The sequence below is a fragment of the Gavia stellata genome, chromosome 7, assembly GCF_030936135.1.
Source record: "Gavia stellata isolate bGavSte3 chromosome 7, bGavSte3.hap2, whole genome shotgun sequence".
NCBI classification, from domain to species: domain Eukaryota; kingdom Metazoa; phylum Chordata; class Aves; order Gaviiformes; family Gaviidae; genus Gavia; species Gavia stellata.
In genome coordinates, this window is record NC_082600.1 from 8,907,879 (window position 1) to 8,921,659 (window position 13,781).

General features: G+C 39.2%; 1 protein-coding gene across 2 annotated transcripts in view; it reads right to left on the reverse strand.

The window, feature by feature from the left end:
• Positions 1–11,140: 11,140 nt before the first annotated feature.
• PPP2R5E (protein phosphatase 2 regulatory subunit B'epsilon) overlaps positions 11,141–13,781 on the reverse strand; it is a 72,345-nt gene continuing 69,704 nt past the window's right edge. For both annotated transcript variants that reach the window (XM_059819177.1, XM_059819176.1), the window contains exon 14: positions 11,141–12,507. In XM_059819177.1, coding sequence (XP_059675160.1) covers positions 12,408–12,507 — 100 coding nt within the window. In that variant the 3' untranslated portion in view covers positions 11,141–12,407. The remainder of the gene's footprint in view (positions 12,508–13,781) is intronic.

Below are 13,781 nucleotides of genomic sequence, written 5' to 3' on the forward strand. Positions count from 1 at the left end.
CCTGCTCCTTCTGTTACCCTGTCTTCAGCACTGAAAAGAAGGACCCCAACTTCTCTAAACCCCACACAGAGGCCAGCTTAAAGAGAGTCACATACAAGGACAGGTAACTTCTCAGGGTGCCCTTCCCTCCAAATTCCTATCACATGGCATGACATTTCATTAGGGCTACTGCTGGGGAGATGTCAGATGCACTAACCTTGCATGAGCGAAGTGCTCATCCATACTCAAGAAATTGCTAGCCTGTGAGATGAAACTATACTGTCCAACTGCCAGAACAGCACAGGCAACCAGAGCAAGAAATCCAGACTCAGCCTTTGACTGACACGGCTATGACAACCCTACCCTGATACACGGGGACAACTGGAGTAAAGCATTTTCCTGGATGTAGACAGATTTGACATGTTAAAAAATGACTTGTTTCCCTAATGTCTTAAATATCTGATCATCCCTGAAGGAAGATAAATGTTGGAACAGATTTTGCCTGGTCTTCGTTTTCACCTCATTGTAGTACTCCCAATTATAAAACTTTGTTCCAAACCCACACGCGTCCCCTGTATCCCCTCTCCTCCGCAGGTGTGGGTCAGAGCAGTGCACCTCATGCAAGCTACCTTATTCCATGGTCTACAAAATGTCAGCCCACTTCCATTACAGGTGCCAAAACAGACAGTACGCACCTTGCTTCTCAGCATCGTACCGACGTTTACTGCAGTCTGTACAAAATACCTCTCCTGGATGCATTTGGTATTCTCTAGACAAGAAAGTAAAGTTACACTGCTTAGTTTCCATTTTTTCTCACATCAGAGACTAGGTAAGCAGTTTTTTCTCAAGACAGCATGTTTTAGGTAAGTAATAATAGTGGCGAGTCTCAGAGGAGGAAAGACAGTATCTTAATAACACTGGTCATGAAATGACAACTGCACCAGGCAAGGGTAGTTCCCTGCTCTCCAAAGCAAAAAAAATTCCTTTCCATTTCCCCAGTAGCAGAATATAATCTTTTGAACAATGCTGCCCTGTTCATAACCAAATTCTTTTGTACGCAGACATTGTGTCTAGACAGCCTTAGAAAAAACTGTCTCTACTCAACATCAAGGGGTTGGGGTTTATTGTATGTGCTTAAGTGTTTAACTGCATGCTCACGGACTGTTCACAAATAATGCAGCATAAATTTATTCAATTTTTCTCTGAAGCTGATGGGTGCATCATTGTAAGATGGGCAGGAAGCAAACGGGGATCACACATTCTCTCTGAAGCTTATATCCATAAAAGCTTTCTAGGTATCACCCAGCTACTATGCACACAATAGTAGATGATATTAATAGGATAAATTTACTGCAGGAAGAGGAAATGAGTCCACATCACTCCTGTTAGTACTGACCAGTTTCCCATATAGACACAGCAGATTTATCCAATCTCCTCACAGATCTTTATTTTACTTTTGGTGACAGCAACAGGACTTCCATCACTGACTCTGGCAGGAAGAGAATTAAGTCCTGCAGTTTACAGAAGAGCCGTGCTTAATCCGTCTCATCATGTTTCTGTACTTAGAAGAGGGAAAATCTCCATCATTCAAGCAAGTATGAGTGCGCCCAAGGCACAAATAATAAAATATTCTTTTTTTTTTTAAAACTTAGCCATGGATAGAAAAACGTGGGTTTTATTTTTGAGATTAAAACAGAATCCCTTTCTGCAGAAGGACAAACTCTCTTTCAGACTAACGTGCCTTTTTGCTACATATCCTCCCCTCTAAGCATCTGATTGATTTGGGGTCATTACTGACTTGCTATGTCCAGGTCTTTCACATCCTCGTGTTAGCAGAGGAGAGAATGTCTTTCTTCTAGAGAAGCCAGGTGAGAGGCACGACTTGACCTGCCAGGGCATCCCACAGAAGGCTGGGTAACGAGGGTATGAGCTCTGGAGGGCAGGAGGAGCAGGCTCAAACAAAACTACTGGAGCCTCCATGAGCTCCAGGTCAGAGGCGTGTAGTTTGTGGCTGCAGTGGATTTGGCAATAAGGGGTAAGGCTTGCTTCTTGAGGGAGAGAGAAGAGTTTAGGACAGGATAAAAGATGGTCTCTGATAAGAGGAAGAAAAGGATAACTGCATGAGAGAGGGAACATGCCAGGTTGGGGTAAGGAGGTTATCAGGAGGTGTCCAGTTACCGAGGTGCTCATGGAAGTGTGTTGTGGGATGGAAAACCTAAGGACTGGGGAGCCCAGGGGAGTGTGTGAGGGTTACCCCATGGCCTTCTCGCCTCAGGACGCGGGGCAGGAAGGAACCATACCCATACAGAGCAGATATATCCTCCCAGCATCGCTCACACTCCCATCCCACTGGCACAGGGATGCCAGAAACCCTTCTCCTCCTCTCATCTGCCCAGTCCTCTTTTTGCAGGCAAAAAGATAACTACCCCAAGTCTGCAAAGAGACATTCCCAGACAGCAAGACATTACTTGGAAAATGTATTAGCATGAACAAACTGATGAGGATGATGGATGGGAATGACAGAATGCAAACACACGGAAAACAATTCAAGGTTACAGTAAAGGAAAATACATTTCAAAGCTGTGTTTTGGGGTCTTCAACCACTGCCAAGTCAGGCAGCACAGATGGAGACAAGCCAGTATGGAAGTAAGGTCGCACAATTTTAACTGACTGCTAGTATTCCCACAGCAAGCTTGAAATCACTGCTCCTAAGTCTTACCTGTATTTTGCACATCCTGGCTACTGAAAAAGATTGTTGCAAGGGAATCGCTTCCCTTTCATCTGAATTTTCTCTTTCTGATCTGTTCAATAAAACACTGAGATATACTACTTATCCCAGTTCTGCCTTGCAACTATCCTACCATAATGAATGAAAGTTAGTCAAACTTACGCAGAAACAACAGCTTAAGCATTGGAAACTGAGTTGTTATTTATTACTACAGGATATGGATTTCATGCTAACACTCCCTGCTGCAATAATGATGCAACCAAAACAGAATATCCTACGTCAGTGACTAATTGAAGCCTGATCAAAAGAATATAGCAGTATGACATTAAATGGCTTATTCATACATTCTGTTTTCCTAGATAATGAATCCGAGCATTTACATTTAATTATTAGATTTCAAATCCCACTAATAGGTTGGATATTGTTCCATTAAGTTATATACTGCATACATTTCATTGCCAAGAGTTTGAAACTGGTTTGGTAATTTAGAATAGGAAAAGGCAAAGCAGTTAAATGATGGTGGATTTAGCAGGGATATAAGTTATGCTTGATTAAAAGGGAGAAAAAAAAGGGGGGTGCATGTCTTAACAGTCTAACTAATTTAGTTAATCTCTTTTCCTAGACACTGAACTGATAAACTAAAGGGTAGACTGTACGTACCTGACACCTGGTGCAAGATAGTGTGTTCCTGCATGTGAATGGTAGGGCCCCTTCTTGGTTTGGTCAAGTCTGAAGCACTTGATGTAAACCAGGGGGCTGCTGTTGGAATAGCACTTCTCATAACCCAGGCAAGGAGCCTACTATCCCTTTATGGTAAAGTTTCCTAAGGAAATAAATTCTGTGTTATCATGCCATGTGTACCTGACTGCTGGCAGTCCTTACCGTAGCTTCTGTCCCAGTTAAGTTCAACCATGTGTCAGAGTAGTCAGTGCCTCAGACTTGGCTCCTGCAAGCCGCACCTATGAAGCCGTACAGGAGAGACACGGGAAGCCAAGTGTCAGTAGTTGTGCTGCTCCTGGGACTGCTTGATCTTTGTCCAAAGTGCATTTGGACTGCACAGAAAGATACTAACACACACTCATTGCTACAAAAAACCAGATGAAAATTCAGAGAAAATAGAAGTTGAAAAAAGAAGTCAAAAAAGTTGAAAATTAATAGCCTAAAATGCCATGGGACAAGCAGCCACCTCTACTCTGCCAAATTCTGACAAAAACCTACAAATCAGCAAGAATTCTTGCATATGCTTGACCTGTCTAAACCTATCAGCAAAAGAAAGAGAAAGGCTTACGCAGTCTGTGAGGATCTGATCTTCGCAGATATTGATCACAGATACCCCTAAATTAAGGCATTACACCTCTAGGAGCTTTGGGGAATAACTGGACATTGATTTCCATGCATAGAGGAGGGCTTGAGGGGGGAGCGCTGAAGGTTGTGCTGTAAGGGGGACTTACACGGACCTTCTCTGGAAGCAGAGCTCTTGAAAGCAGCTCCTTTTTTCTCTCATTTGGCTTTTGTGTTGCAGGTATTCAAAATTACCATCAGTAGAATTAGCTCTAGAGCAAGAGAAAACAGAAACAGGTTGGGTGGGGGAAGAAAAAGGGAAGGGGAAAAAATCATTCCCTGGGTGATCTTAAATTAGGGTGTCAAATCAAAGCCCTTCTCTCCTATATGTTTAGCTGTTCTGTTGCATTTATTGCAGAAGCACGTCTATGTATTGGAGCAAATTTATAGATTCCAACATTTTCAAAGTACTTTACCAACAAACTCTGAATAACCAAATAGATAGCAATGGGATTTGAAGCAGGGGAGAGGTGTCTTAATGATTCACACGGGAAATTTCAGCGGGATTTAATAAATTGAAGGTCATTATGGAAATAGAATTTCATCTGAAAAAAAAGCTTCAACACAGTTTCTGCTAAAGCAGAGTTACATTGTGAGGTCCGGTGAGAACAAGGCTCCACAGGACCTCTCAAAAAAATCCCGGTTCTTTAGCTAACCACATGGAAGGGCATTTGCTTGGATAAAGCTAAAACACCCACTGGCCCATCATCACCAATCCCATTCCCCCCAACAAATTTTGCTTAAATTTAGTCCATTGCAAGCCTTCACGCTTGTGTTTGCAGAGCCTCGTTGCAGGAGGCTGGCATCACTCAGCAGCATGAGGAGGAAGGGGGGCGGCGTGGGGCACCACACTACAGTAGAAAATATTCTTTCCTTTGTATCCCTGAGAGTAATTTTTTTCTGGCCAGAATTGACGTTCAAAATCCAGTGCATAATCACTAACCATGTGAACAATTACTGTCTGACGAGTGTCACTGACAGCAAATAGCAGCAATATCCCTTTGTGTTTGTGAAGTAGTCTGTGGACTAATAAACTGATTACCACTGTCTGAATTCCACATTTTCTTGCTCCAGAAATCGAGGGGGTGTTTTGCCAAGTTTCAGTTTACTCTGAGATCTCTCAGTTGCAGACTTTAGCCTACTGCCTCCAAGATGCCTGAAATGAAGACTGTATAATGTGGATGCCCATCTTGGTTTAAGATAGTTAAGTATATGGCCATTTTCTACTTATGCACATTACCTGCATAGCCAAAGCAGTATCTAGAAAAGCACGGGAGTCATCACATAGTCATAGGGACTACAGATGAGCACAAGCTGTAGTCCTACTCAGTACATTTCACAGAGTTAGTATTAAAGGACACCCAAAATTGAGCTGGACTGTTTGACCAGTTTGCTTACACAGCTAAACCATGTCTGCTCCACCAGAAGGTAAAGATTCAAAACTGACCCGAGCCTGCTCAGTTCAAAAAAGGTTTGCAGGTAACCTCTGCCTGTTGTTGCTGAAGGTCTGCACACATCCTCGTACAAACGTAACAGCCTTCCTTCCTTGCTGTCAGGCCAATTAGGCTTGAGCTTCATTCTGCTTTGGCTGGCAGGTTGGCATACATATCCTCGGTGCACCACTCCACCAGACAGACGCTCTATAAATACTGCCTCTTGGGTTGCTGCTTTCTCTGTCGGTGAAGTCCAGAGGCTTTGTACACAAGCAAAAACTTGTCCCAGCTGGTGAAACAGTAAGAATTCTGAAAACAAGATGCAGAAACGGTATAGAATAACTTAACTGAATTCCCTTTCTCATTCTCTTTTTAGAAGACGTTCCCAGATTCAGGGATAATGCAAGACAAGTTCCCAGACATTTTCAAATGTGTATGAAAGGTATGAGCCAATGCCCAGTAATGCAAAATATGTATTTCTTCAGACGTATCACAAGCTTTCCATCCTTCCTGAGTGATCCCTAACTTCTCACATCTTCAGGGATTAGGGGGTGGGGGAAAGTATCACAGAATCATTAAGGTTGGAAAAGACCTGTAAGATCATCAAGTCCAACCATCAAACCAACCCCACCATGCCCACTAAACCATGTCCCACAATGCCTCGTCCACACGTTCCTTGAACACCTCCAGGAAGGGTGATTCCACCACTTCCCTGGGCAGTTTATTCCAGTGTCTCACCACTCTCTCAGGAAAGAAATTTTTCCTAATATCCAGCCTGAACCTCCCCTGGAGCAACTTGAGGCCATTTCCTCTTGTCCTGTCACTTGTCACTTGGGAGAAGAGACCAACACCCACCTCTCTGCAACCCCCTTTCAGGTAGTTTTAGGGAGCAGTAAAGTCTCCCCTCAGCCTCCTCTTCTCCAGACTGAACAACCCCAGCTCCCTCAGCCGCTCCTCATCAGACTTGTGCTCCAGACCCCTCACCAGCTTCGTTGCCCTTCTCTGGACGCGCTCCAGCACCTCAATGTCCTTCTTGTAGTGAGAAGTACTCAATAGACAAAATGAAGCAAGGGGCGGGGGGGGGGCAAAAACAACCAAATAGAAAAATAGTAAAAGATAAAATTGCAGTGTAACATTTTTTATGTGACAGAGACTTCCAGAAACACCTGCAGTCACTACTCAGAATGGATTAGTACAATTCCTTTCAAGGTATTTACTAACAAATTCAGGATATTCACTTTGGCTTCAGCATTTAATCTTTAAAACCATAGATAGCTCTGAACCCATAATGCAAGACCTTGTATCAGTTTCTAGTTTAATACCCAAGCTGTTGCTTTACTGTACATTATAGCAATAATTGAATACAGACTTGGGATCAGCATTTACCTGCACACCAAACTGTTTTTGTAGGCCACAGACTTGTGATCTGGGGTCCAAATTTAATGTGAGATGAACTAGGCGCTCTGCTATTATATGAGAAACCAAAACACTCCTGAGAAGGAAAGACAAAAGATGAAAAATTAGCAAAGCAATTATCATTACAAAAAGTAGGAAACTAATTTAAGTTTTTAATTCCAATTCTTTAAAGGTTGTTTTCTAACTTGCAAGTACTGAAGACAAATCCTGTCCTGAAGGCCAACTTACTGCGTGTTCTTTTTTTTTTTTTAAACTTCTTCAGAAAATACTTGCCTTGCAGTAAGAAAGTAAAGAGACATGAGGTTCTTAAGTGATCTGAATATTGTCTTACAAGTATTTAAAGAGATTCGTGATAATGAGCTCTTCTAACAAAGCACACAAGATCCAACTGCTGAAAATTTAATTTGGAAAAAATCAAAATGGAAAGAATTTTTAAGAATTAGACTACTAGAATAATTCACATAGCAAACTGATATTTTAACATCAGAAGTAGATGTTTAATACATCTTGTCTCCAGTTTTATTGCAGCATCTGTATCTACTGCACTTCTGCTAAAGCTGTTCACCAGCACTGCCCCTTACCAGGGTCTAGCCGCGACTCTCGCCGGAGGGCGTTTCCCACGTACGTAACCATCTCAAGCCTTTGTCCTCACTTCCAAACTGCAAGGCAGAGTAGCACAAGGACTGAAACAGTAGAATGATGCTATAAAAGAACAAGTTCCTTCACCAGCTGCAAAGTGGAAGGCTGAAAGGGTTTATAAAGAACACGGTGTGGATCTAATGGCTGTTTTCTGTATCCACTGCTCTTTAACTCCCTCACAGGCGTGGTTGTGTGCAGTACAAGGATGCTCATCATCGTGAGAGGACCTTTAAAAAAAACCAAACTTAATAAAAACTAGGCGTTTACTATGGTAATTCTGGCAGAAACTTAAATTACAACCTCATTATTTGGGTGGTTTTTCCGTACACAAGTATCCTTACATTTAATACATGCGAAGGGATATCCGATCGCTGGAAGTTCAGCGCTGTTGAAAAGGTACATGAAGTTTAGACAGGAGGAGGTGAAAAAAAAAAAGCCAAGCACCTGGAAAACACTTCATTGCTTCTTTATTTAGATGCACCCACAGTACAGAGCCTCTTGAGCATATGCAAAAGAGGAGGATTACACATTTATAGCTGGGAGCACCATTGAGTTTCTTTGATACCATTTTTAAGAAAGTAAACTATTTCCAAAGAATGACATTTGAATCCAAGAGCTTAAGATCTGCTTGTACTTTATCCAGAGGTGGAAGGTATTTTTCTTTTATTATTACTTCGATGTAGAGTAGAAGACATTTTCACAGTCTGGTTGGACCAGTCTATATATTTTCATATGCACCTTTTAATATATATAAAAAATGTTTCATTTTTCCCCCCTACCCACAGATAGTTAAATGCATCTAAGTTTAAAAACAGTAATGGACCAGAGCATTCCTATGGGGAAAAATGAACTTTTGCTGCCCTCTCCTGCTTAAACAATGAAATGCTAAAATATTAAGATCTATGAATCTAATGCTAACCTTTAAACAAAAAGCATGACAGGTCATTCGCTATACTACAATCAAAAATAGGACAACAACAAGAAATGTATCGGTACTATTTATATTTGAAAACTCCTCATCGTTACATGAGGTTATGAATACAACATATTTACAGTAAGTGATCCAAATAACAAAAACTTGTATTCAGAGAGGTCATGATAAAACGTGTGTGCTTCTGTGGATGGGAAGCAACACTTGGATAAAAGTTTTCAATCAAAATTAGTTCCATTCTGTTTCAAGATACTGTTTCACAGACTTCAAAATGAAAAACTGGGCTATACAAAATCTGCTGCACATACCAACTAGAAAAACTAATTTGTGGCTCACTCCAGAGCTGCTAAGGGAAGCAGGTGAGCCAAAATAAAAAAGCCACATGTAAATAAAAACATTCTTCAATCTTGCGCATTGTCACCTTTGTCTTGTTTTAGGGCAACTGCTTTGGGATGATACTGTTACACAATAAAGAGAAAAGGCCATCTGTATTTTCCAAGACAGAACTAAAAGCAAATTATTTCAGTTTTATTTGGGGGAAGAAGAAACTAGTCTTCCCCCCTCCTCACAAAACAATAAAGAGGTTTTTAAAGCTCCTAATATGTTTTCCTTTCCATAGACTGAGAGAGCCTGAGGCTGTACTTATGCACATACAATGTAAGTACAGCTGCTGCATTTCTTACTCAAGCAATTCTTGGCTCTAACACCCTCGATTTTTCCATATATAGGAGAGATAAAAAAAATAAATTAAATCCTTTTATTTATGCTAACAAAACCAAGATTAAATTTACTGTAACCCTGCTAGTGAACGCTCCAATGGCATTAGAATCCTTTTATTTAAAGCATTCCAACCTTTGGAAGAGAGACAAAAAACACTCAAAAGCAATGAAAGGAAAACAATAAGGGAGACTTGCAAGATGAAGAAAGCAATGTGTGCTCAATTTAAAGTATATGAGAGGAACTTTACTTTTACAGTTGTTATATCCCCATGACCTGATGCAATGCCCTAGTATTGAAAATGCGGCTCTTTCCTTTTACCAGAGAGCATTCAATCCTTTCTCCTGAAACCAATATGGTACAGGACACAAGCGACCACCCAACTGCTGTACGAGCAGTTAATAAAAACGTTTACACAAATTAAGGTAGTTTCTGGAATTCAAGAAGCAAACGAAAGCATAATTAGACGCACTGATCACACTTGGGCCCATATGCTGCCTTCTTCTTTGCCTACAACTCCAATTGATACCAATGGGAGCTCTGCAGAGTGGCAGGATATCGCATTTGGATTGCGGTGAACAGCGGATCCTGGGGGTACGGTTGTATCATTGGGGCAAGTGCTTCTTCATGTACATCGCACAGTGCAACCTAGTGTCGTATCAGCCTTTCAGAGTCAAGTGACTAATATCACATCGTCTCATTCACTTTAAAGAAACATTCCTTCTCGGAAGTGATAAATCATCTATAAACTTTAGATACTCCCCACTATCCCCACATCAGAGGTAACATCAGAGGTAACAAAATACTGCAACCCATCAGGTTCTCATCAGTTTTGTATGATCAATACCAGAATGTCATGTCAAAACCAAAAATAGTTATGAACAAACAACACTCACCTAAACTCTAAGTACAGGACAAGGTGCTTTTTCTAATTTCACATTGTCGTGTTTTACTCCACCAGGTGGAAAACATTAATCTTTTTTCCTCCATTCTATCTCTGTTTTTCACAACTGAACATAGTCTTTGAGCATAAGTTTAAGTCCACCCTCTTGTAAAGCATGTTCATTTCACACAGAAATCACACTAGCAAATATTTTTTGGTAACAGAAATAAAAGACTGTCAAAATCAATGGGCTAAGGGACATGATTTGTTATAAATTTATTTAATCTTCAGTATTTCAGCTTGCACCTTTGCTTCAACACTTTAAAATAAAATGTTTCAACTATGACGGTAACTGCCTAATTTACATTACGTCCCAGTCAGTGTTCTTAAAAGAAGCTCGTATTAATCCCATTAAACCATGTTGTGTTTGGTGTTGCATATGACTAGTTCCACCTTTTTTTCCAGAATTAACAGTGTCAAGTTTTTACAAAATCATTGAGTTTACAACATTTGTGTGCGCAGACCCAGAAGTACAAACTGTGACCTGATAATCCTGAAACAGTCAGTAGTCTAGGAGGGAATCCTTTTTTACTTCTTTTCCGTGCCTGAAAACAAGAAAACTTCAAATCCTACTGTATATTTAAATGGTAGGAAGAAAAATATACAAGCTTGCATTTATACTGTATTTCTATCAATGGCAACAGGTCATAAATTCATGTTTGCAACTATCACAAAGACTCATGAACACCAATTCAGTTTTATACTGTAAATACTGCTGGATTGATGGTTTAGGATTATCAATTCACTGTTGTCATATGTCTATAACAGTTCAAAAGCATCCTGGAGAAAAATCCTGAAACACATACCTTTCGGTATATAATAATGCAACTGCATTAGCTAAATATATACTGTACATAAGTCTTATCAGCATTTTACCTACCAAAGACGTAAGATTCCACTTTCAAATACAAAGCAGATAGCCAATAATGTGTACTTATAATACAGCCCTCTTCTTTGTTTTTGTATTATTTTTCTTTTGTTTTAAACAATTTGGTCACAATGCACCTTTGATATAAAAGCATTTTAAACTTTATTATTAATACTCAGAACATTAGGATTTCCAGAATTTTTTTCAGTAGCATTTGTAGAACCACTTTTGGTAACAAATACAGTAGTTAGGAATGAGCATCCAGATGAGAATGCAGAAGTATATTATCCAGAATCCTTTCCAGCTAAGACCATAGGGCTGGTACTGTGATGAGTAATAGTACTAGAACCACAAAAACACTATAGTATGTTTCTTAGAGGCTACATCCTCTTTTGCTGGAACACTTTATAAATACATATTAAAAAGTAAGGCAACAACTCCAAACAGTCCAAAACTGCTATCTCAACTCAGTTTCCAATTAGATCCATGACCACAGGAGATCAATTTCATGCTTGCACTGTTCAGCGTTTGTCTTTATTGTTTCAAAATGGTCCAATAAAACATACTGTAATAATTTAGCAATTAGTATTTCTAAAACAACTCTGTTATGTGTGTCCAATGCCATACCACTAATACTGGTTAGGTACTGAAGTCCGGGTGTTACCACTGCCCATTTTTAAAGGATTGTGGACACTAATTTGGATTTGCAATAAATAGGTGCATGAATCCAAAGCTCCCTTTCCTACTATGTTTATCACCTACTTGTTTTTTAACTCCTAATGTTCAAATTAAGGAAGCACCAGATACAGCCTGGTACTAAAAAAATGCTCACACCAGTAAACAAAACTTTTATTCAGGACCTATGTTTTTCATGGCCCTGATCTGAATGGACATTCAACTTATGAAGATGTGCAAAAGGAAAAAAAGTCAAATTACAGTAAAGTTATCCAGAGAAGGAGGATGTTACACAAACTCATAAGGAAATGACAGTCTTTTTTCTCTTTTACTATAAATACACTTAACAGTTTAGCAGAAAGACAAGCTAAATTTTAAGATTGTTCACATTTCAAAGTTGTATTATACTCTCTGCTAACGATAAATAAGGAACAGGTCCTGACAATGGAATTTGACATCGCAATTTTCATCAACAGATCTTTGAAGACTGGTTTTAAAGAAGGGTTAAAACAATGATTATGTTTGCAAAGTTCTGAGAAGTCCATCTGCTGTCCAAACTTTGGATTAAAGTCCTTATTTTTTTCCTTTACTTAGAGACAGGTATATACAGTGCTGTTGTAATAATGAAACAAATGTGAAATCTACTGTAAAGTTGCACAATACAGAAAACTGTTGCTCCATCTTCTACTACATAAATGTGTGACTCCACAGGTTAATAATGCTGTTTTGTTTATTTGTTAAGTTGGAATTATTCCATCACGTCTAAGACCTCTCTTTAATTCCAAATCCTCCAGTTTTTTCCACAGTTCTTCACGCTCTTTCTCTTTCTTCTTCTCACTGACAGATGAAATAAAACAAAGAGTTAGCAAGAGAGAAGACTGTAGAATATCTACGTTTAAAAATAAATAGTTGACATTAATTAGCAGCACTGATTTTGTTGAACACAACTGCAATTTTCCTAACATATATTTAATTTTTGTAAATATTATTTGTTTGTTTAGTTTTTGTTACCTACATAAATATTGCTAAACAAAGCGGTAGGAAAAGAACATAAAATGTAAGCTGAACAAAGTGACAGTGTTCATAGACACTAATTTGTAATTAATAAATCTCCTTGATACTGCAAGGTACAAAATACTTTCAGTTTCTATTCAATCACCTTGTAGGTTCAGATTAAATGGAAATCTAACAATTACAGAGATACAGATTCTCTGCCAGTCACATTAGAGAATTCTTGAAAAATATTTAATCGGATTAGAAACATTCTACACATCTTGTTTCAGTCAAAATGCCAACATCTGGCTCATTTATTTGAAATTTTCATTTCCTAAGAGTATTTTAAACATACAAAAAATACAAACAACTTTCAGATAAATCCCTAAAGAACAGTTAAAAAAAAGAGCCCGCTGTCACTTGAAAGTATTTAAAATTAAACATAAGAATGAGTGAAATAGCCTGAAAATGTCAGGCTACTTACCAATATTTATCTTCTAATCGTTACGAAATACATGCCTGCTTACCTAAAACACTGTTAGAGGATGATCACCTCATCCAACCTACCTATTTGACCTATCATAGTCATTAGTATTGAATATACTTCTCCTCAAGCTTTAAGTGGTATCAAAGCTACCCTTTTGAAACGTGGTTTTACGAAGATGTTAAAGATCTTCTGTAAACATTAAGGTAAATATCCCAGTTTATACATTCAGGTATTTACGTGTTTTAAAATGATTAATTACTAAATAAAAATGGTGAAATGGTTAGCACCAGCCTTGGTAGGAGATACAACATCAGTAGGTGCAAGAAAAAGTCTTTGTGCAGTTCAGTCAATAAACCTCACCCATTATCCAGGCACGAGACATATTACTACAGTGTCTGGTCCTGTTAAGAGCAGAGTTCCTCATTTTAAGGGGCAAAGTGCAATTGCAAATTGAGGTCCCTCAGTAAATGGCTGGATTAGATGACCAGTCCTAAGATTCTCTGCCTTTTCTGCTAGAAAACCGTGCAGTGTTGCCTCAACTGCACTGGCAGATTGAGCATTATTTATCAACACCTATCTAGAATTCATCTGGTATCTTAGCTCCAATATATATCCAAGTCTCTAAAAGTAA